General features: G+C 35.6%; 1 protein-coding gene across 2 annotated transcripts in view; it reads left to right on the top strand.

Moving 5' to 3' along the window:
- The window catches only part of LOC306869272 (rap1 GTPase-GDP dissociation stimulator 1-like), a 42368-nt gene that overhangs the window by 5269 nt on the left and 13438 nt on the right, over positions 1-23661 (top strand). Inside the window, exons 3-7 of one of the 2 annotated variants that reach the window (XM_079415960.1) lie at positions 2486-2608; positions 8034-8159; positions 12682-12828; positions 19291-19419; positions 19540-19665. In XM_079415960.1, coding sequence (XP_079272086.1) covers positions 2486-2608; positions 8034-8159; positions 12682-12828; positions 19291-19419; positions 19540-19665 — 651 coding nt within the window. The remainder of the gene's footprint in view (positions 1-2485; positions 2609-8033; positions 8160-12681; positions 12829-19290; positions 19420-19539; positions 19666-23661) is intronic. The other variant, XM_079415961.1, reaches the window with a different exon arrangement.

Below are 23661 nucleotides of genomic sequence, written 5' to 3' on the forward strand. Positions count from 1 at the left end.
TAACGCCAGGTTCACACAGAAATCCAAGTTACTGACCGCGAGCGATATGATGGTCAAGATGGCGAACACTGTTACACACTTTGAGGATATTCTAAGAACCGAGTTGACGGCAATGCGTAGTCCGCTTCTCACATGTCAGTTGTTCAGTTGCTTTGCTCTAAACTGGATCTTCTTACAGGGGAGATGAGAGAACAAAAGAAAGTTGTCGCAGATCATGATAAGCGCGTTGCCACGCTCGAGCAACAGGTTGTGGGCTTGCAGGATCGCAATAGGCGCAGCAATCTGCATCTGGTCGGATTGCCTGAAGGATCCAGAAAGGATGGCCCTATGGACTTATTGAAAAGATCGCTACTGATGTGGCTCCCGTCTCTGGCGGGCAAAGAGATTGAAGTGGAGCGAGCGCATCGCGTGTACACAAGGCTCTCCTCAGATCGCGCTCATCTTTAAACTGCTGCGGTACACGGACAGAGAGCTCATTCTGTGGACCGCCAGACTTCATGTCCCGGTGAAAACTTCAGACGGAGCAACGCTGTCTTTCTTTCCAGATTTTTCTCCAGTCACCGCAAAAAGAAGTGCATTTATGCCAATTATGAAGGAGATGAGAGACGCTGGCATCCAGAATTTTGTATTTCTTTCAGTTTATTCCCCTTGTACTCATGACACTACTTTTTTCTTGAAATCTCTTGAAATCTCTTGAAATTTTTGGATTTTGAAATTGTATTGGATGCAGATATGAATTCTGTAAAGTCGCATATCCTTATAGATTTGGACCAAAGGAATCACACTCTCAAGGTTTTATATATATATATATATATACGAACCTGGACTGTGTGTTTGTTGGACACAAACATGGACAAATGTGTGTTTGTCTCGATAGCACTCTCAACTTCTCGTGTGCATGGATCTAGTGTGGAAACTGTAAGTTTGTATCATTCAGCGTTTGATGTTGTGTCATCTTTTCTGGAATCCATGTGAAAATAATTTTACTGTGGGTTGGGGCTGGGTTCTGAATTTGCACAGTTATTTTTTGTTTGTTACTGCTGTTTCAGGAAGAAAATGTGTTAACAAAAAAAGGAAAAGAGCACTTTTAGACAAACAAGGCAATAATAGATGGCACTCGTGGAGGTAGTAAAACAAAGTTTGGTAACACTTTAGAATAGGGAACACTTATTCACTATGAACTACGACTTTTCCCTCAATAAACTCCTAATTTGCTGTTTATTAATAGTTAGTAAGGTAGCTGTTAAGTTTAGGTGTTGGGTAGGATTAGGGATGTAGAATAAGGCATTAATATGTGCTTAATTAGTACTAATAAATGGCTAATATTCTAGTAATATGCATGCTAATAAGCAACTAGTTAAGAGACCCTAAAATAAAGTGTTACCCAAAGTTCTTTATGAAGCGTAGGATTGCTTGTAATAAAGATTTAAATGCAAAAGAAAAGGCAGTAGTGCTGACTGTTTCTGTCTATGGTAAGTTTTCATTTAGAATGTTTGTGATAATGTAAGAACGGTAGTTTAATGGCAACATTTAAAATTTTATTTTATGTTTTTAATATATAGTGTTTATTTTTTTTATTTCAGCTATATTTTAGTTAACTAAATTTTTTTTTAGTCTTGGTTAACAATAACAAAACTATTGTAAATATGACTTTTTTTACCAGGCGGCTAAGAACCTGTTCCTAGTTTTGATGTTCTTTTAAAATGAATTAGTTTCAGCAACTAGTTATTGCTCTTTATATGTGGTTGTGTAAAACCTCCCCACAAACCAACATCGGTGTTAACATCTGGTTGAGAGACTTAATATTCTTGTGTAGATGCATTAATTCCAAAGATTAGTGTCTGAAATGAAAATCTATCCCACCAATCTTTTCTAGTAATCATGAATGACTTTAAAGGACATGTACGTCGTGGAAATTCATTGTTCAAAAAGTGAACCCTGTGTTAGTCCTAAATGGACCATTTTCACATTTCTGGTGCTCTCAGAAGAGGAAGTCGTCATACAAGGATACATTTCTATAGTGGTGAATGGAAGATTACAGCAAATGTTATTTTTATGTTTCCATTTGCTCTAATAGTGAAATTTACAATAGATTTTGATTATGGCAATCACAAGAGCGAAATATGTCAAATTTACCATTACAACCTCAGGTAATATGTTAGACACACTCTTGCAGTAGTGTAAACTAGATTTCTGTAATTTATTGCCAAGGTACTGTAGCACAAAGGCAAAATTTACTAAGATTAACTAGATTTCTGATATTATAACTGGCAAAATAACCATCTATGAAAGCGTTTCAATTGTTCACAGGTTCAATATGAACATGTCAAACCAAAATCACCATATCTAGACTATATGTCATGTTGGAAGTGTTTTATTTCAATGATGCTTCACTTCCTGGACTGAATCTGAAACCTTTGCGTTTGCAGGTCAGATCCTTTCTGATTATCATATAATTCACAGATGTTCCTCGCTCTGTTTTCAGATGTTGAGACCAGTGGAAAGATCCAGGAGATGGGGGCTCTTGCCATGATGCCTGCTCTTCTGTCTGCGCAGAACTCATGTACACCAAAAGTAGCCAACATCATTGCAGAGGTGGCCAAAAATGGTAAGTGCTCCTGCATCGCCAGTTGTTGCTTCCTAAATCATTTTGGTGGTGTGGATCACCTAGTGGTGTGGATGCAGCTTCACGCACAAGTCAACAATGGCATTGTAGAAATGAGCTAAAAGCAGTTAGACATGATTCATTTATTCCATAAACATTAAGTGTCCGATAGTAGGAGGTGTCACCCAATGAGGCGACCCATTCAGGGTTATTATAGTAAACTAAAGCCATAAAAAAATTGCTTGAAATAAAAAACAATAACAGTGTTGGGGAGTAGCTAGCTACAAGTTGCAACGCTAGTAACTTAACTACATTTTTCTGTAGCGTGACGGTAGCTCCGCTACTTTTAAAACAGTGTAGCTTTTCCAGTAGCTAACTACTTTTTCCAGCAAGTAGCGGTGTAGCGCGACCCAACGCTACATTCTGTTTTGCGTTCTGACGAGTCACGAGCCTGTAATGCATTGAAGTAGCTTAGCGTCGTCTTCTGACGAGATGACAAACTAAATTTGTTCATTTCCGCCTTCTGTTGTCATATCGTGCATCGCAAGGCTTTACAGTCAGTCCACCGACAACAGATTTTCTGATGATTTTGCAAAGGATGTACAGGAGTGAAATATTTCACATGAATCAAATTTATGCAAAACAAAGATTAAAATGCGGTCTACGTCGAAGACTTTATGCACGTACAGGAGGTGAATACTAGCCTTTTTAAACTGATGAATTTTCCTGCTTTATTGCACTGTAGAAAAAAAAAAGTGTCCCAATCAACCTGAATTCACCCTAGTTTCAATGTAGCTAGCTACTTTTTGATAGTAACTTGTAGTGTAGCTCGCTACTTTTTCAGAAGGGTAGCTTGAATGTAGCTTTACTACTTTAATTTACGAGTAGCTTGTAGCTGGTCAAGCTACAGTTTCAGAGTGGCTTCCCCAACACTGTACAATAAAATATAAAAATTTAATTTAAATTTAAAATAGTAATAATATAGGGCTATTCAATTGGCAGCCCCACCAATCATCTTCATCCGGCTCGAGGGAAGAGAACGCGCAGGTCGCACATAAGCCTTAAATAATTTTTGCAGTAATGAGTTTGTCCACAAGGTGGCAACGTCAACAGACAAAAACAGTCAGAATTACATCAAAATGCGTGTTTTTGGCCTCGTAAACACGGTCTTAAATGGGTTATAAAGTCCGTAAAGAGTTGGGAAAAAATCGGATGCAGTTCAGATCAGCGTCACGTGTGTCAGGTTTTAAAGAGACAGCGCTGCTTTTAAAGTGAAACCTGCTGCAGTCTGTCATAGATGTAAATCAAAGAACAAAAGAAAAAATAAATCACTCGACTGCTCTAGTCGCTGATGAACTTTTGTAGCTTGAATATGGATTAATCTATATAGTTTATGCACATACAATTTATAATTTATTTGTTTTAAGTTCACTTAAATTGAAAGTTATATTTTTCAGAGCCTATTAAATGTTAAATGCCTAATGGCTATAATTAATGGATAAAATTGAGGGGAAATGCATTTAATAGAGACAGCAGTAGCATTATTAGTTGGTATCAATGATACTGGTCTTCATTAATAGGCTACTTGGTGAAAAAGTTGCTTAAACATATTTAAAATATACTCTGTTTGTTGTTTCTACATTAATTTGGAGGTTCAATGTGAAATTATGGCAATATAAATATATTAATATGTGATTTAATCACGATTAATTACAGGAAATGTGCAATTAATATAAAAAATGAATAAATCGATTGACAGACAGCACTAATGTTAACCTTTTATAGATGTTGGTGTTGGTAATATTCATTTTACTGCAGAATAAGCATTTAAATTTCATTTCAAATTTTATAGGCCCCCGAAAAAGAGATCTGGACGGCCCTCCACCCCCTTGGCCCCCTTCAAATTTTCAATTTAATAATCCAGCCCTCCAATGAAGCAAATTGAAAAGCCCTGCTATATAGTATCTCGATAATAAAATAACACTGGGCACGTTATGCTATTTATTTAGGCTACTGATAAAACAGAACCCCCCCCCCCCCCCCCCCCCCCAAAAAAAAAGTACTGTTCAGTTCTTCAGATATTTTTGTAATGAAAAGAAAAAAAAAAAACCCTGAGTGATTCTTTAAGAAAGATTTAGGTCATTAAAAATAACTGACTTTGTAATAACCAGTGTCTTAATTTTTGTGAGTTCAGAGCCTTAATATACTGTCTTCATTTCACTAGCCTTAGTACAGCTCTATATTATCATTCCCAACAGAAACCGGTTTTAAAATAATAAAATAAACCTGTTTTGCCACTCAGGTCTGTTTGATTGTCTCTGCTACTCTCTGCTTCTTCTCCCCCAGATTCACTGACGCTGCAGTCGAGTCTGTGGCCGTTCATGCATGCTTTTATTACTGCTATTGACAGCGTGAAGGAAATGATAGGCTCTCATGTAAGCTATAAGATCAGCGCAGCAGAACCAGTCGATCTCAAAACAGACAAACAGATTAAAATTGAGTTGACTCTTAAACACACCGCGTGATGCAGTCATGAGATAGGCAGTACTATATGAGAAAATAAATATTTATAACTGCAGTAAGCACTTTTATTTTACTACTCTTATTTCATTTGATCATTCATTGATTATAATTTGATCAATTATATGGCTAAAAAATAAAATATGTGAATGTATGCTGCACAGAAAATTTTAAATTGAATTTTAAATATAAACGTGTTATTAATATCATATATTAATATTAATTGCATGTAGGTTTTCTAATTAAAAACATGCATTACTTACATTACACGATTTAAATATAAAAGTGATCATTTTTATTAGCTATTTTATTACACTGCCTGTAAAATATTTTAAATATGTGAAGATATTAAAGGGATAATTCACCCAAAAATGAAAATTCAGTCATCATTTACTCACCCTCATGTCGCTTCAAACCTATAAGACTTGCGATCATATTCAAAACACAACTGAAGATGTTTCTAATATTCTGTGCACCCATTAAAAGTCTAGGTAATTAACATTTTCAAGCTTCAAAAAGTACATCGCGATTAATTTCAGAAAAATGTGCGATTTAGTTTTTTTTTTTTTTTTTTTTTTTTAAATCAGTTGACAGCATTAATATTTATAATATTTCACATGTATTTTGCTTGTACCATTTGCCAGTTTTACTGTTTTTAGCAACATTATTCTGCGTGGATGTCTTTCTTTTCAAAATCCAATCACAGATGTGATGTTAACAGGGTTGAATAACAGCTTGGCTGACTAAACTAGAATACAGGAGAGCTTTCTGTGTGGAGCGGAGAATGTATTTATATGAATTGTATCTGTTTTTGAATTCTGTTTGACAACCAGTCGTTCGCCGTAAGTTACCTTGTTTATGCAAATCAGCAATTCAATTTATTGTGCGAACGCACCAGCGCAGCAGGAAATTCTGTGTGCAGCTTAATTAGTCTCCCTGATCACTGGTTTTTAAGTACTAAATCGTTAAAATTATATATATATTTTTTTATTTAATTAACTTTTATTAAATATTAGTATATTCAAAGAAAATAGGCCTGGAGAAAAGCAGCAATTACTAAATCTTGCCCAAATCGCCTTTTAGAAGTCACTGGGCTTTTACGTCTGCGTTTGTAATTACAGATCTAACAGATCAACCTGCAGTCCTGCAGAGTCCGTGCGCTTCTTCTCCTAAAGCTTTTAGTCTAATTACACAAGTGTTTCTTTAAAGCGCACTTCAGACAGATAGAGCTGGGGTTTGGAAGTGTATGGAGAGTGCTTGAGATAAAAAGGTTAAAATAATGAATGGCCTTTTAGCAGTTTGCTAGGTAGCTAATGACAGTGGCCTGCTGGTGTGCCAGATCTCTGGCAGCTCTTGCTGGCATTCGGCTGTCAGCGTTCCTCGGGGAACATCTGCGTTTCATCTGCAACGTCTCCAGCACTTTCTAACACGAACAGGATAAATTTGAGTATTTAAGTGATGCTTTTGCTACTGCGCTGTGAGTATGGTGCATTGATTATGGCAATTCCTTAGTTGCTGTTTTTATTGTTGTTGTTAACTAAAACTATTAAAAATTGTAAAATAAATAAATATAATTTAATTGTATTAATTTTAAATGTAACATATTTTTTACATTTAATTTTTAATGAATACTAAATATATTAAAATGTATTAATTGAATTAAACCTGAAATAAAATCTACATATTAGGTGAAACACTTGAACTTGTGCACTAAACCTTCCATAAGAAGCCATTATTTACATGATTTCTGTGGAAATTCAATCATTTACAAACATTTAAACATTCAAAATCTTAAATATTTTTTGGTTAGTTTATGGATATCTTAAAAAATAACTAAATTTTTTGAAAATGTGGCTGCTGCTGCTTGTCAGTGTTGTTAATGTCGACTCGACTAAAATGAAAACGGTTATTTATTTATTTATGTATGCTTTTATATATTAAGATAAATCTGAAATAAAATAAAATATAAATATTAGATTAATTAAATTTTTTTTTTTAAATCTTAAATGTTGCATTGGCACCTAACTGAAAAAAAAATACTTTTTTTTTTTTTAAAGATGAACTGTTTTTTTTTTCCAAGCCATTGGTTTCCTGTCTTAGATATGCAAAAAAGTTATTTCAAAAACGGTATCATAGCTAAACAATTTCTTGTATTGGTTTTAAATCAGTATTTAACCTCAGAATGATTTCAAAGTAAGTCTGATTTTGTGGTGGCTGTGTAAAATTAAATAATTTTATCGGCACATCGGTTTTGAAAATGACCGAGACCGATTATCATAAAAATGCTCAATATCGGTGCCAATAATCGGCCAGGCCGATAATCGGTCGACCCCTAGATGACACACAAGCATATTCAAACAAAAGCCAACACGAATAAGTTGTGTGAAACGAAGCAAAATCAACGTTACTCTCCTATCAAGATAAAAAAACAACGCAACCTCGGCATCCGATTCCAGGCCTTCCCGCTCCTTGAGTTCTCACCACCGCTGGAAAGCTGCTCCGATATTTACGCGGGTCCTATCTCTTGCCTGATTGTAATCCTTCTTTTTAACGTTTTGTTTCGCTGATATTTTCCTGCTAATATCCGTCCTGTGCACTTAAACTGAGCGCCCTCTTCTCTCTGTCATTACAAGACACGCCCCCTTACTGCTGATTGACTACAAGTGTGTTTTGCGGATTCGGTATAAAAGCATTTTTATAATAAATTTTAATAAAGCAATTGAAATAGTTACACTACGTCTTACATTTTAGATTGGGTAACTTGTAACCTATTACATCTCCAAAGTAACCTTCCCAACACTGGTAAATTATCATCAAATTTTTATTCTGGAAGTGAACTTTTCCTTCAAGTCAGTTAGGGTTTGTCTGATAATGTTTTATTGAGCTGAAATGGTTGCGTTTCTTGCAGAATTCATGAGGAGCCCGTGTGTGGAAGCAGGACTCATTCCTCCTCTGGTTCAGCTGCTAAACTGTAAGGACCAGGAAATACTGCTCCAGACGGGACGAGCCCTCGGCAACATCTGCTACGACAGCCGTAAGTGCCCATTATCGCTCCCTGAGCCTCTCCCGGCCCCGCCGCATCGACTGTGAGATATCTCCGAGTGTCTGGGGTGATCTGAAGGGGAGCTGCTGCTACAGTTGTCTGAATGAGTGACATGAGGCAGGCAGAGCAGCTGATAGTCCCAGTAGTGTTGGGCGATATGCTCAATTTTCATATCATCCTATCGTCAGCCTGTGAGATTGCCGCTACACTACATTATCATGCTAATTTATTTAATTATTTATTTACTTAGTTTCATTGCCGGAAAGTGAACCAACTCCAGTGTAAGTCTTAAAGCAGCCTAATGTTTTTAATATGGCTGAATTTGTATTTAACATAACAATTTAACAGAAACATTGTAAGTTACTAATTATAATTCTTACATTTCCTCAAAAAGCAGCGGAAAACGAGCAAAGAATACGATAACTGACTTCAGTCTAGCGTGAGTTAATGCACTTTAAAAAACACTCCCGTTATAATCAGTGAAGCTGTCTACACTGTCTGATGAATAAATCTCTTACACTTACATCGCACATGCATCTACACGTTGTTTTTTATGGTGAGAGAATTCGTGAGTCAGCGTGCACTGAACAACAAAACTCCGGTGTTTCCGGTGACTCCTCTGAACGCCTCTGATTGGCCACTGCATTCATAAGCTCTGCATAATCGTGTGTGATTGGTTATAACGTGCAACACTGTAAAAACTCGGAAAAAGAAATATAATGCAACAACTAAACCCTAATATTAATTAGATAGTATTAGTATTACTAGCCTGATAATAATAATCGTCTTGCTATCGTCAGGCACTATCGTCGATACATGATACTATCGGCACACTACGTCCCAATGTGAATGTGGTGGAAGAGGAATAATTTGACTCTACACTTTTTAATTATTGAATTCATGCACACTTTCGCATCAATAATGAACTAGTCCACTGGTAATTATTTTGTTCATGAACCATATTGATGACCTAGCAGTGGTTGATAATTGAAATTATATCATATTTTTCTCACCCTTCGTTGTAGAGAGAGTGAACAGATATTTTATGGCTGTAATGTTTTGCTTTATTTGCCCGCTTAACAGTACAGTGGTGTGAGCCGGACTGACATGTAGTCATTGAGATGTCTTAAACCTTTGGGACGAGTCGAGTTTAGGGAAATGAAAAGAGCTTTGTCTGGATGCAAAACGGGAAGAGTGACGATCCCGTCGAGGAGCTCTCAGGATCGAGCGATTTTGACTGATGGAAAGACGAGGACGCAGCCATTTTTCTTTAGATTTATTGAATTAATCCAGTGACTCCCATCTGTGGCTATTTAAACCTATAAAACATAAATCATATCTTAAAAATTAGTTTCTCAAAGTGTACTCTATTTGTGTTTATATTAGTGTACTATTATGTACTAACATTTGACAAATTCAAATTTACAGTTCATCCTGCACTGCATAGATTGTTTTTCAATCAGATGCTCTCTAGAGCGAGGATGTCTCTCCCCTAACACCACCTGCCACCAATTAACAGGCAGCAAATCATGCTTCATTGCTGTGAGGTAACTATAGCCTGTTGGCTTTTAAAAAAGGCACGAGCATGTTATAATGCACCACCTAAACTTCATGTTTAATAAAAAGTACATCAAAAATGAGAAAGAAAACTGCAGTTTTATTATGCTGCTGCTGATATGAGTCTTCACCTCATGTGAGCGCGCTCAATATTTTTTACAGTGTACCTTTAAACAGTTCATTTATTTATGTATGTATTTTAATTGTTAATTATGACATAAAATCAAAATCATAAAGTACTAAGTAATAATTTTGACAGTCGAAAAGTCTCAAATTCAATAAAGTAAAAAAAAAGTCATAATTGTATTTTAGATTTGAATTGTCAATTGTGACTTTGTCATATTTTCATTTTTTCATAATTATGTAGTTTGAATTTTCATTTCAAAATGGTGACTTGGTATCTCGTTTGTTTTTACTTTCTATTTCAAAATTATGACTCCTCCTCATCTCATTTTAACTTTTTACATCCTAATCCTAGACTTTTTGTTTTATAATTTAGTATATCATAATTTAAAAAAAATTATGTCATGCATATGACTTTCTATATATTATGAGGACGTCAGCTAGAGGTATATTTCTACAGCAGTGACAGCAGAGACATTAAAGGGTTTCTCCACCCCAAAATGAAAATTTTGTCATTAATCCCTTACCCCCATGTCGTTCCAAACCCATAAAAGCTTCGTTCGTCTTGCATTAGGAGCCCTTGGCAAATGGACACAGATGTGTTTAATGGTGAAGCTGAACTTTGACACTTTGACAGAGATGACACCGTCATGCATTTCACTCAAGGGCTTCGTCGACATGCAAAGCCTTCGCAGTAGCTGTCTTTTTCACTGCACAGTGTCCAAAACCAATCAAAGGAGCCAGTTTGGGAATCGTTCAATGTCTCAGTATTCAGATCTTTTACTTTTTGTTGCGTCTCAATCACGTTCTCTTCTTGTCCTCTGTGTTCCTGATTTGTGTGGTAGAAGGCAGTTGTCGTAGACTCTGCGTGGGCAAGCATCAGTGTAAACAAACCTGAAACAATGTTCATACCAGCTAAGCTGACTCATGTCTGACACACAAACACCGTCCTCTGGTCACAGAGCTTACTGGAAAACTTAGCTTAAATATAAATCTCCAGTGTAGGTTAAGACAGCGTTTAGTTTCTGTGCAAGTATGTCTAAAAATGGAATTAAAGTGCTGGTAAGAGACTGATTCATGAATAAATTTAATTTAGGTTGTCAAAGCATGTTGTAATGCATGACAGTGAAGACAGGAGACTTGGGACTTTTTGAGTTTGGCTAGTAAGCAACAACCATCCCACCAAATAGCAAGATGCTAAAACATCAACAACATTGTAGTGTTGTGCCTTTGAGTTTTGCATTTTGCCTTTTGTTTCATTTATTTAGTTGCAAATGCTTTCATTTAACTTTTGAGTTTTTCATCTAATATTGTATTTTATTTTATTTTAATTTTTTTAACTACCAAAAAATATTTTATTTTTTTCTAAAAATGTAATTATTATTTTCTTAAAGATATCCATAAACCAGTCCGTGAAAAAAATCTTGAATGTGCTTAATGTTTACATTTCCAGAGTAAATGATGTAAATAATGGCTTCTTGTGGAGGTTTTAATGCACAAGAACTTGTTCCTTTACTTTGTGTTATAACCTTCATGTTTTTTTGTGGTTATTGATGTTGTATAACCTTGGTCAGCAGTTGATACCGTAGGAGTGAGATTCATCTGTGCACATTTTACACATTATTAAACTGCAAGATCTTACTGCACACTTACCTCTGAAAATGACTTTTGGGTTTATCTGACATCACCGCTCAAATCCTAGTGTAAGAAAAATATATTTTTTGCTCATTTTAAATCTAGGTATGACCAAGTTGTTTTTACAAGGTGTCTTTTAACACATGGATATTTATTAAAAGGTGAGGAACCACCATCATGCGTTACTTGCCAAACAAAAATGACTGTGAAGCATATTTTATTAGATTGCACTGTTTTTAATGTAAGTAGACAACGGTTTTATTCAGAGGTGTGTTTAACTGATTTATTTATAAATGTATCACCTGAATGTGTTTTATAATTTTTGTTAATTGTATACCTTGTGTAATTTATTCTGAGATGGCCATGAAAATAGCCTTGATGCTGGCATGGCGTAAATAAATAAACATCACCACACCATAACATTTCAACGTTTCCAGATGCTACTGTTGTGTTTTTCCCAATGTATAAGGTCGAGTCCCATCCTACATTTGTTTTTCTCGCTGAATAGCATTTTTTTTTCTCGAAATGCATCATGCTACAAAAGTAAATTAGGTTGTATATTCGATTTCATGTTGCTTTTGAAACCTTTTGTCATAAAATTTTTGAGTACTCGTAATTTCGAATTTTTATTTTGCTGCTTTAACCACCATGTAGCTGACCGTCAGAAGATCCAGTTACGCTCGTGACTTTGATGCTCTGTGTAAATAATGCTGGACTCCGCTGGACCTCGCCGTCTCTGGATCTTTTAACACCTTCCCTTGTTAGTGATTTTGCTGCAGTCTGGATTTTGTATGCTGTGCTTCTGCTGCACTTCTGGTCTCTGGTTGTGCCTTTAGTTACGTCTGCATCTCATGACAGCTGTAAACAAATCCAGTGCTGGAGGAATGTGCATTTTCAGCAGACTTCTTTTATCTCAAAATGCTTATTTTCTTGTGTTCTCCATGTAACGTTATCAGTTGTCATATTACATTCCACAAGGATGCATTCATGAAAATCCCAGCCTGTCCCTCCATTAAAGGAATAGTTCAACCAAAAAGGAAAAGTCTGCGACTGAATCATGCGAATCGTTCGGGAAGACTTGAACTATTCCTTTAACACCCTCTTTTCTGTCATTCTGTTCCAGGTTGATGTTTCTTTGTGTCATTGGTTGCCTTTTTTATTGTTTATTTCTTTTTTATGTGAACTCTTTGTTTTGCAGATGAGGGCAGAAGTGCAGTTGACGCAGCGGGCGGTGCTGAGATAGTTGCCGAGCACATTAAGTCTCTGGCCGAAAGCACTGACCCGGCCACCGGGAAGCTCTTGACTGTCTTTTGTGGCATGCTGATGAACTATAGCAATGATAATGGTAATGACCGATCCCCCAAACCAGGCGATATTTTTGAATGGTCCCTTATTGGTATAGTCTGAGAAGTTCTCTAAACTATTCACGTGTTGATCAATACTACATAGATAAGGCAACTTTTTATCTCATTCTCTATCAAACAGACGTGTTTTGATTTGAGTCTGACGACAGTATTTCCTCACAGTTGAACATTACCGGTAATATCTGTAGGGGACCACTCTAAGAAAGCCTGTGTGTTGTTTAACTTCTCCTATGTATTCTGAATCTAATGTCTTTCACCGATTTGACATAAGTTTGCTAAATCTGGTAATGTTTAGTAATCTTATGAATTCAGCTGTCTTGCTTTTTTTTTTAAATGACCGTCCAGCATAAATGTAGTTATTTTTTTTTACATGCAGTATCAAAAAAATTAAATATTAATTTTAAAATTATTTAAGCTTAATTTTTAAAACAGTTTATTTAAAATAATTTAATTAAAATGTTTTTAAAATATATATTTGGATTTTATTTTCAAAAGTAGCTGTGTATTTGACAAAAAATAAATAAAAAATGCATAAAAAATATATATTTTTTGATCAGTCATTCACTGACCTGATGTAATTTTACTGGGGATTGGCTTAAAAATAAATCCCTTTATCCACCGTGCAGGTTTACTACTTCCAGAGCTGAATGCTCCAGCTGAGCGACTGCCATTGAGTTGAATGGATATGATAACATATAGCTTTCCACCAATTATCTCTTGTTTGGACTGCTTAAACAAACAGAGCAGTGTTTTGATTGGCTGTTAATATTAAACTAGGATTTTACCATTTAAAAAAAATGACACTCTTCACATTTAAAAGAATAGTTCACCCTGTATACATATTTGGGACACATCCTATAGTTTTCAGTGTCCGTATCATGCATGCCCAGGAGGTTACATAAGGCTCTGGCCTTGTGCTATTCAGCAGTGCATTGTTTAATATTTAAGGGAGTGCAGGCAGTGTATTTACATCTTTGTGAAAGCAAGCCCTGCCTCCCTTTGCCGGCAAGGCTTGAAATGGTAATAGCTTTTTTCAATCTATTACACCTCGCTTCCAGAGGCTAGTGCAAATCAACAAATTTAGGTCAGGCGTTTTTGTTTTCAGTTTCTTGATGAAAATAAATGGTGAGATATGATTCTAATGGAAGAGAACAGCCAGTGGGTTGCTTATTATTGCTGCATATCATCCTCACGCTGTTTTGAACCAGTCTTTTCTTTCCCTCATCTCTCTTTCGCAAATGTTGTGTCATGTAACAGATTGCTTTTCCTTGCAAAGTGTATCTGTTTTAACTTGAAGCCTGTCATCATGTTTACTAAGCCACCAAGATAAATGACTCATCTAATCACATAAGCTTATCACTTGGGAGGTTTTATGTACATCTTTCACTGTACTTGCCTGGTCAAATCTTTTTTTTTTTTTTTTTTTTTTTTATCTCGGCAACCAAAATACTTGTGAACCGTCATGTCTCTCATTGCTGATTCATTCCCTTGTGAAGAAGCAGCACACTTTATCATGCTTTTAAAAAGAGTAATTCTTACAGAAATAATATTCTTTAAAAGGATATATGTACGTGTGAACTGAATGTAATGTTAATTGCAATAAAATTTTAATGTATTATAGTTTAAATTTATATTAAATGCAATTAGCTGAATTTTAGAGTGCTTAAGGCTTATTGCTTTCATGAACACTTAAGGAACAAGGCATATTTATGTACTTGTTGAACGTTTCATATCTGTTTTTCATCTATTTTAGCATGCCTGAGAGGCTATATTGACCTCTCAGCATCCAGGGATGGAATTATCCTTTTAATTGCATGTGTTTGTGTTATTTATATTGTAAAGAGTAAAGTCACTAATTATTCAGTTATTTGGAATAATCTAGTTCTGTTTGTAAACTGTCAGTGTTATAGCGTTCTGCTCTACTGAAAAAGTAAAGTACTTCAAGCATTTAAATCTTACATGAGCTTTAGATGAGATGTACTGTAAATACTTTGCAGTTCTTTTAGGAAACATGACTCATTCTCCATCAGTGAGATCTGTAGGTCTACGGTTGACATTTCCTTGGCGTGATTTGTGCTACGATTACTGGCAGGAGTTCCTCAATGATTTCTGGCTAATGTCCAGTTTTGCCAAGGCTTGTTATGTTGTGTTTTCTCATTTGATACATTTAGCCAATAGCTGTTGCTCAAATGTTCTTCTTGCTCAGACCAACAAAGCTTCTGTGGTCGATAAAGCAAATAACAAGCAATTATGTAGTAGGGAAGAAGCATTTTGGACTGTCAACTGTTTATTAAATGTGATGAAGGGACTTCTGTTGCATAAATGTTTTAAAGGTTATGTGCTACAATTCTTTGTACCAAACTCTGCTTCCATGGTCTATCATACTCAATAACATTTTCTCCTTTTTAACTGTGGATGTTGTCCTATGCCTGGGCCGTCTTCTTTAACACCGCTTTCTGCTGTCTCAGCTGCCGTCTCCTCTTTGCTTCGTTGAATTTACTGATCAACATCTGCTTCCTGACAAATTGATGGCACCAGATGTGTGCCGTGCCGCCCACATCTTTGTGTCTCATCGAGACATTTCTAGACAAACTGAAACATCTTTTCACTGTGCATTTAAGGGCTTACTTGTGCAGCGTTGCAAAATATGACTGTTAGTAAACATAAACAAGACAAAAATTTATACATTTAGTGGGCTTTAAGATTAAAATAAGTAGTGGTTGACTAGTATTTATTTTTATTTATGGCTTATAGTGATATCTTAGAGAGCAGGGTGGCCAATGGGTGATATAAAGCCTATATTTAAATAAGTAATTGTCAACCGATATTGATTTTTATTTTTATGGCCTATACCGATATCATTGAGAGCAGAGTGGTCGATGGGCAATATAAAGCCAATATTAAAACAAGTAGTTGTCAACCAATATGTATTTATTTTGTATTTTTCATAGCTGATACTGATATCTGAGAGCGGGGTGACCAATGAGTGATATAAAGCCGATATTAAAATAACTAATTGTCAACCGATATTGCTTTTTTTGTATGCATGATGCCAATATCTTAAGAGAGCAGGCTGACCAATGACTGACATAAAGCCAATGTTACAGCGAGGGAAACAATTATTTGATCCCTTGCTGATTTTGTACGTTTGCCCACTCACAAAGAAATGATCAGTCTATAATTTTAATGGTAGGTTTATTTGAACAGTGAGGGACAGAATAACAAAAAAAAATGCATTTCAAAAAAGTTATAAATTGATTTGCATTTTAATGAGTGAAATAAGTGTTTGATCCCCTATCAATCAGCAAGATTTCTGGCTCCCAGCTGTCTTTTATACAGGTAAGGAGCTGAGATAAGGAGCACTCTCTTAAAGGAAGTGCTTCTAATCTCAGCTTGTTACCTGTATAAAAGACAACCTGTCCACAGAAGCAATCAATTAGATTCCAAACTCTCCACGATGGCCAAGACCAAAGAGCTGTCCAAGGATGTCAGGGACAAGATTGTAGACCTACACAAGGCTGGAATGGGCTACAAGACCATCGCCAAGCAGCCTGGTGAGAAAGTGACAACCTTTGGTGCGATTATTCACAAATGGAAGAAACACAAAATAACTGTCAATCTCCCTCGGTCTGGGTCTCCATGCAAGATCTCAGCTCGTGGAGTTTCAATGATCATGAGAACGGTGAGGAATCAGCCCAGAACTGCACGGGAGAATCTTGTCAATGATCTCAAGGCAGCTGGGACCATAGTCAACAAGAAAACATTTGGTAACACAATACGCCGTGAAGGACTGAAATCCTGCAGCGCTCGCTAGGTCCCCCTGCTCAAGAAAGCACATGTACAGCCCCGTCTGAAGTTTGCCAATGATTCAGAGGAGAACTGGGTGAAAGTGTTGTGGTCAGATGAGACCAAAATCCATCTTTTTGGCATCAACTCAACTCAACTCGCCGAGTTTGGAGGAGGTGGAATGCTGCCTATGACCCCAAGAACACCATCCCCATCGTCAAACATGGAGGTGGAAACATTATGCTTTGGGGGTGTTTTTCTGCTAAGGGGACCAGACAACTGCACCGCATCAAAGGGACGATGTATGGGGCCATGTACCGCTAGGGCATTGAAGCCAACCGGGGCACTGAAAATGGGTCGTGGATGGGTATTCCAGCATGACAATGACCCAAAACACACGGCCAAGGAAACAAGGAGTGGCTCAAGAAGAAGCACATTAAGGTCCTGGAGTGGCCTAGCCAGTCTACCTTAATCCCATAGAACATCTTTGGAGGGAGCTGAAGGTTCGAGTTGCCAAACGTCAGCCTTGAAACCTTAATGACTTGGAGAGGATCTGCAAAGAGGAGTGGGACAAAATCCCTCCTGAGATGTTTGCAAACCTGGTGGCCAACTACAAGAAACATCTGACCTCTGTGATTGCCAACAAGGGTTTTGCCACCAAGTAGTAAGTCATGTTTTGCGAAGGGGTCAAATACTTATTTCACTCATTAAAATGCAAATCAATTTATAACTTTTTGAAATGCGTTTTTCTGGATTTTTTTGTTGTTATTCTGTCTCTCACTGTTCAAATAAACCTACCATTAAAATTATAAACTGATCATTTCTTTGGCCTATACCAATATCTTGGAGAGCAGGGTGGCCAGTGAGTGATGTAAAGCCAATGTTAAAATAACTAGATGTCAACCGATATTGTTTTTTTTTTACTCAGTAATCTGGTAAATTTGTGCACACTGGGAATTATATTTTCTCAAATGAAGTCCAGGTAAGACTTATTTGATGTAGTACACCGTGACATGACATAGTGGCAAACTGTGTATAGCGCAGCATACAGTCATTTGAAATCATGGAAAGATTACTGGAAAGAGTTGCGCTGTCAAAAAGCTGCTTTTAACACTTATTGGCCAAACAAGCCGATGCAAGTAATTTAAAAATGCCAAATATCGGTTGATAAATTGGTCTCGTTAATATATTAGTCAACCACTAAAATAAGTCAAAAGATCAGTCAAACAGAAAAACTTATAGGCTGATGCAAATAATTTAAAAAGGCCAAACATCGGCCAGTATATCGGCCCTGGTAATGTATGTGTTGACCACTAAAATGTCTGCCAGAATTACCAACAAGAGAGTCTATAAAATATATAAAAATTTGATGCAAGTTTAATTCTCAGGAAGATTTCTGTTCTAAAAACATTTGGATATTTCTACAGGAAAACAAGTCTGGTTGAACCGAGTATTTTCAGTGGTGAGGGACCTGTGCATGTACATGAAATGTGATGGCTAAGCAGTCCTTTGTTCCACTGTGGTCTTGATTTATCTTTCACATTTTCAGGTCAAGACTATATTTTCTGTGCTAGTCTCAGCAAAGCACTTTACAAAAATGAAATCAGAGCAGTATATAATGTCGCTGTATTTTATGTACGGTCTCTAATACTTTGAGCTGGTAAATTAGCTCTTTCGGCCTCTGGCCTGTTTTCAAACTTTGCAGGATATAAACAATGTTGAAATCACTCATAACAAGTGATTCATTTTCGATTAGAAGATTTGCTGAAGAAATGAAATCATGTATATAAAAAAAGAAACTTTGAGTCATAATTAAAAATAAAATAGTAAAAGTAATTAATTAATAATAATAATTATTAATTAATTAATATATTTTGGAAAGCAAAAACCAAAATTAAATTTTAGCATTTTACAATTACACTTTTAGTTAATTAAATATTTTTTTATATTTCTAATTGTAATTTTTTTTTATTTAATAATTATTTTTTTTAAATGAATAATTATTAATTAATTAATATATTTTGGAAAGCAAAAACCAAAATCAAATTTTAGCATTTTACAATTACACTTTTAGTTAATTAAATATTTTTTTATATTTTTAATTGTAATTTTTTTGTTGTTGTAATTTTATCTGCTTTTGTCGTTTTTATTATAGCTTTTAACTAATTTTAGTTTTAGTAATTTTAATACTTAAAAATATTTATTTCTATTAATTCCTAATTTGTCAATTTCAAATTTTTGTTCAAGTGTTGTCATTTTGTTTTTGTTTTTCAATATTTGTATTTCTTAATATTTTATTTAAGCTTTATTTCAGTTACAAAAATGATGTTTAATAGTTTTAGTTTCACTTGTAGTTATCGATAACAACACTGATACAAACTTATTTTTGATGACAGTGGTGGCGGATAGCAAGTTACCACATTTTTATTCATTCTGAAAATCAATTATTGTGTGTGGCATTTGATAGAAATATTTTTAATTAAAATAAAAATTGCGTTTGGATAAACTCAATTTATTGCAATGTAATTGCCAGAAGAATGATGAATACATAATACTTAACCATTAATGTAAATGACTAATATATTATCTATGTTGTCAGAAAAAGATCTGCCTGAACCAGCATAAAGAGAATCTCCTGTTTTGTCTCTCCTCTCTAGACTCGTTGCAGGCTCAGCTGATCAGCATGGGTGTGATCCCGACACTGGTCAGACTGCTGGGAGTTCATTCTCAAAACACTGCGCTCACCGAGATGTGTCTCATTGCCTTTGGCAACCTGGCAGAGCTTGGTGAGTTACCGATTCGATTCAGTCATACTGCCTACTACATATCCAGATTTTCATATATTAAAATACAAAAGAACATGTTGGATAATGCTTGCACGTCTCTTTTTCCTGATCCTCAAACAGAGTCCAGCAAGGAGCAGTTTGCCTCTACGAATATTGCAGAGGAGCTGGTTCGACTCTTCAGTAAGCAGGTGGAGCATGAGAAGAAGGAGATGATCTTCGAGGTGTTGGCACCACTCGCTGAGAACGGTGAGAGTCGCAGTGACCAACATTAAATAATGATTGAACACTCATGAACCAGTCAGTATAGTAACTTTTGGGTAAACACTTACAAAAACTACATTACTTCTTGTTTGAGCATGGTACCAGGTTTTTTGTTGTCAATAGTGTTATTTGTTCTATGAAAGAAAATGTCTCTGTTTGCGTATTTTTTGATACCTTGAAAAAACATGATTATTATAGAAAATAGAAAAAAAAAAAATATATATATACACACACACACACTTACATTTCAATTTTATTACAGAAAGTTAAACCAAAGAAGACTAAACTAATGAGAAATGTTGCTTTGGCAACTAGCTCAAATAGGCCAATTTTTTCATATTTTATTTGAAGTACAAAAAATGTTTTTGTGGCTTTCAGTTAACTATAATAAGCCTGATTCACCTAAAACATGTCTTATTATTTTGTTTTAATTTGACTTTTTAAATGCATTGCAATCAATCAATCAATAAACCTTTCTAATGAGTGTCTTTCTAGTTTTTGAGTACAAAATCAAACATTATTGTTCTCACACCATTGACGAATGGATTTGCCCCCCCCCCCCCATTTTTCCTGATATTTAAATAATGCAAGTATAGCATGTAAGATGGACATAAATAGCAAGAATAAAGCAATCTTTTAATAAAATGTAATAATAGAATAAATATATATATATACTTATTTATTTATTTATTTAACATATTGATGGCAAACATCAGATGGACACAAAATTGCTAAGATATTATACAATTGTACTTATTTTTTTAATTTATTGTTAGGCGTTGAAATTTATGAAAAAATTATCGGCCAGTGCTGATAAGCTCAGAATGACCAAAAACCGAACCTGTAAGTATTATGGAAAACCTTATTATTGGAAAGATACTGTGTATGAATATGGTATACATGTAGTAGCATAGCAATAACTATCACTGTATCTTGGTACGTGTTTGTAAGGAGTTTTTGTTTTATCTTTTGCGTTTTAAATTACCACGAGTGTTTTGTTAATTCACAGTTGATGTATTTCTGTTCTGTTATTTCCATAACGCAGGTTAAGCTTTCAGTTAGTCATGCTTCTTTTGCTTTCAGCATGAGTTTAGGGTCTGCAGTTGTTGATCAGGCTTGAATATGGATATTATGGCTGGTGGAGACCCACTGACCCACTGACTGAGTGACTTGGGCGGCAGCGTTCAGCAGCTCAAAGGCTTGTCCTCCCAGCTGTGAGCGTGTTGTGTTACTTATGTAGAAAGTCATACTCCGCCACCTGTTGTGGTTAGAAACAAGACACTTTATGAAATGAAAGCATGCGTTTGCAGCTGTGTTTTGACTTAGAAAGCTTGAGCATGAGCCAATGAAGATTTTACGCTCAAATATTATGCTTAAAAATCATCCATGTTCCAGGTTTTTTTGTTTTTATGGAAGCTGGAACATCAAAACCGGCCAAGCTATAGAGAGCGACATCTCTCACAATGCAAAACCTGGTTTATTTGATGGTGAAAATATCTCAAAATGAATTTTCCAAGACGCTGGCTTTTGCCTGCGCTTGAGTCGTAGGAGAGAAAGCTACAATTACTCAGATGTGTGAGATTTCTCAGCTTCTTCTCTGTTTGGATAATAAGTGTTATCACTGCCATTGCCATCACCATCGTTTCCTCAAAATAGGACTCTGGGGTCTGCTTACAGCTGCGGTCTGGACTTGCTTATTTGAAGGCAAATCCTTCAGCCGCGGTCAGCTGTTCTTTGTGCCTGCGAGCGCGTCTGAGGATTTGAAACAGCATTAAAATGTGCGCCTGAAAGAAAGCTGTGTGTGAAAGAGAGCGAGTGTGTGTTTAGATGGTGAAACAGTGTGTATTGAAGGGAAACAGATAATGTGGTGTTATTTGTTTTGTGAATAAAAATATCATTCAAAGATATCAAAATAAATGCATCATTCATTCATTCATGAAGAGGTTTGTGTTTGCCAACAAAACATCCTTAACATCTATCCGATAGATAGATAGATAGATAGATAGATAGATAGACAGGTAGGTAGATAGATAGATAGATAGATAGATAGATAGATAGATAGATAGATAGATAGATAGATAGCTCTTTTCTTAAAGCCACTTCACTAATTTGTGAAGCTCAATTATCTTTTGCTGCACATCAGAAATATATTCTTTGGTTTTTCTCATTGTGATGGATGATTAAGGGAATTTGGGCTTTGTTTTCCCTCCTATTTATATTTCTGTGAAACAGGAAGCCATGGCTGGATAATTTCATGGTTATAATCACCCTGGTGTGCTAAAAATTGTGAATATGAATGGGAATATAATCCAACGTGTATTTAAGAAAAACATTTATTTCATAATGATATTTCCCCCCATTTTAAATTCTAATTATCCAATGAAAGGTTAGATTTTTGTGAATTTTTTAAATAAAAGATCAAAAGGATTTACAATGCAGATTCATTTTCACAGCCTTCTTTGGTCATACTTGCCAAGGGTGCCAATATTTTTGGCCATGACTGATATATATATATAGTTAACGTTAGCCAGTTAACGTTAATATCAAGTACCAAATTTTTTAAATGGTTTTCGTTAACTATAATAACCCTGATTATTTTTTAGTCTTAATTTTCCCCCCAGTATTTGATTTTATTCCATATTCAGATTATTTTACTTGTTTTTAACATGTTTTTTACGCATGTATTTATTTCATCTAATTTATTCTAATCTAATCTTTTTAACAGCTCTTTTTGCGGTGTACTGTATGAGTGAAAAGTCGTATAAAATGTATAAAAAAGTTGAACTGTAAGAATTCCTGTATGTTTTGATAAAAGCAGCGGGAGAGCGAGAGCAGACGTGGGAAATGGAAAGCCGACAGCATCGAGAGCATGTGTGAAAACGCCGCTTTGGTTGTTAGCATTCAGCGCATCGCTGCTATCCCATACTGCCAGTCTCCAAGACAACGGCCTACTTAGAGCCACTACACAGCACTACAGGCGAAGCTCTGCGAGTCACGTGGGACGCAGGAAGAGCGGTTTTGTGTGTGTGTGTGTGTGTGTGTATGATATAGAGGGGGAAAGGGTGAGCTGTGCTGTACCTGAACACTGCAGGCGTTTCATAACCAGCCAAATGCGTAGTGAGTCGGCCATATGTCTGCGAACACTCTGACCTTAGACATCCATCCTTGCAGGATTTTCCCCTGGGTTGTTGTGTCATTCGCTGATACTGTATGAATCATCAATATTTGGTCTGTTGGATTGTTATCCGGCATTTTTTGGAATCATACGAATTGCATTTATTTATATCTTAGAAATTGTGTCATGGTGTAAGGTTTGTTGCATCAGTTGTCTGGTTTAGTCTTTTTGGGTCAGAGAATTATGTAATTCAGTCTGTTATGCATTTGAAGGGGGAAATGTGTATTAAAAAGCACCAGATTTATGGTCTGCTATATTTGTCAACTGAGGGTTTTTTTTCTGGGGGTTAATGGCTGATGCCAATTTCTAGCAAAAAGGGTGGTCTGAAGGCTAAATAATGCAAATGAATGATTGCTAAAATCAAACAACCTTTTATCCTATTTATTTTATTCATAAAAAAATGGAAAAAGATTATCCGTAGATTATGCATTAGACTAATGCAATGCTGATATATAAACAATATAATTCAATGATAGCAAGTAAGATCAGATGTACACAAAATTGCAAAAATCAAATGTAATTATTTTGTTTTAATTTTATAAAACACATAGAAATCTGACAAAAAGATCATCCATAGACAAGACTGTTGTTAGGCTAATGCAATTCTGATAAGTATAAATAATGTAATTTATTGATTGCAAATTAGATCATATGTACAAAAAACTGTTAAAATCAAACCGTATTTTAGTGTATTTTATATAAACATTGAAAACTGAGAAAGATTACCCATAGACAAGGCTCTCATTAGACTAATGCAGTGCTGATATATAAATAATATTACTTAATTATGGCAAGTAAGAGCAGAT

The sequence above is a fragment of the Barbus barbus genome (genome assembly GCF_936440315.1).
Source record: "Barbus barbus genome assembly, chromosome: 1".
Classification (NCBI taxonomy): domain Eukaryota; kingdom Metazoa; phylum Chordata; class Actinopteri; order Cypriniformes; family Cyprinidae; genus Barbus; species Barbus barbus.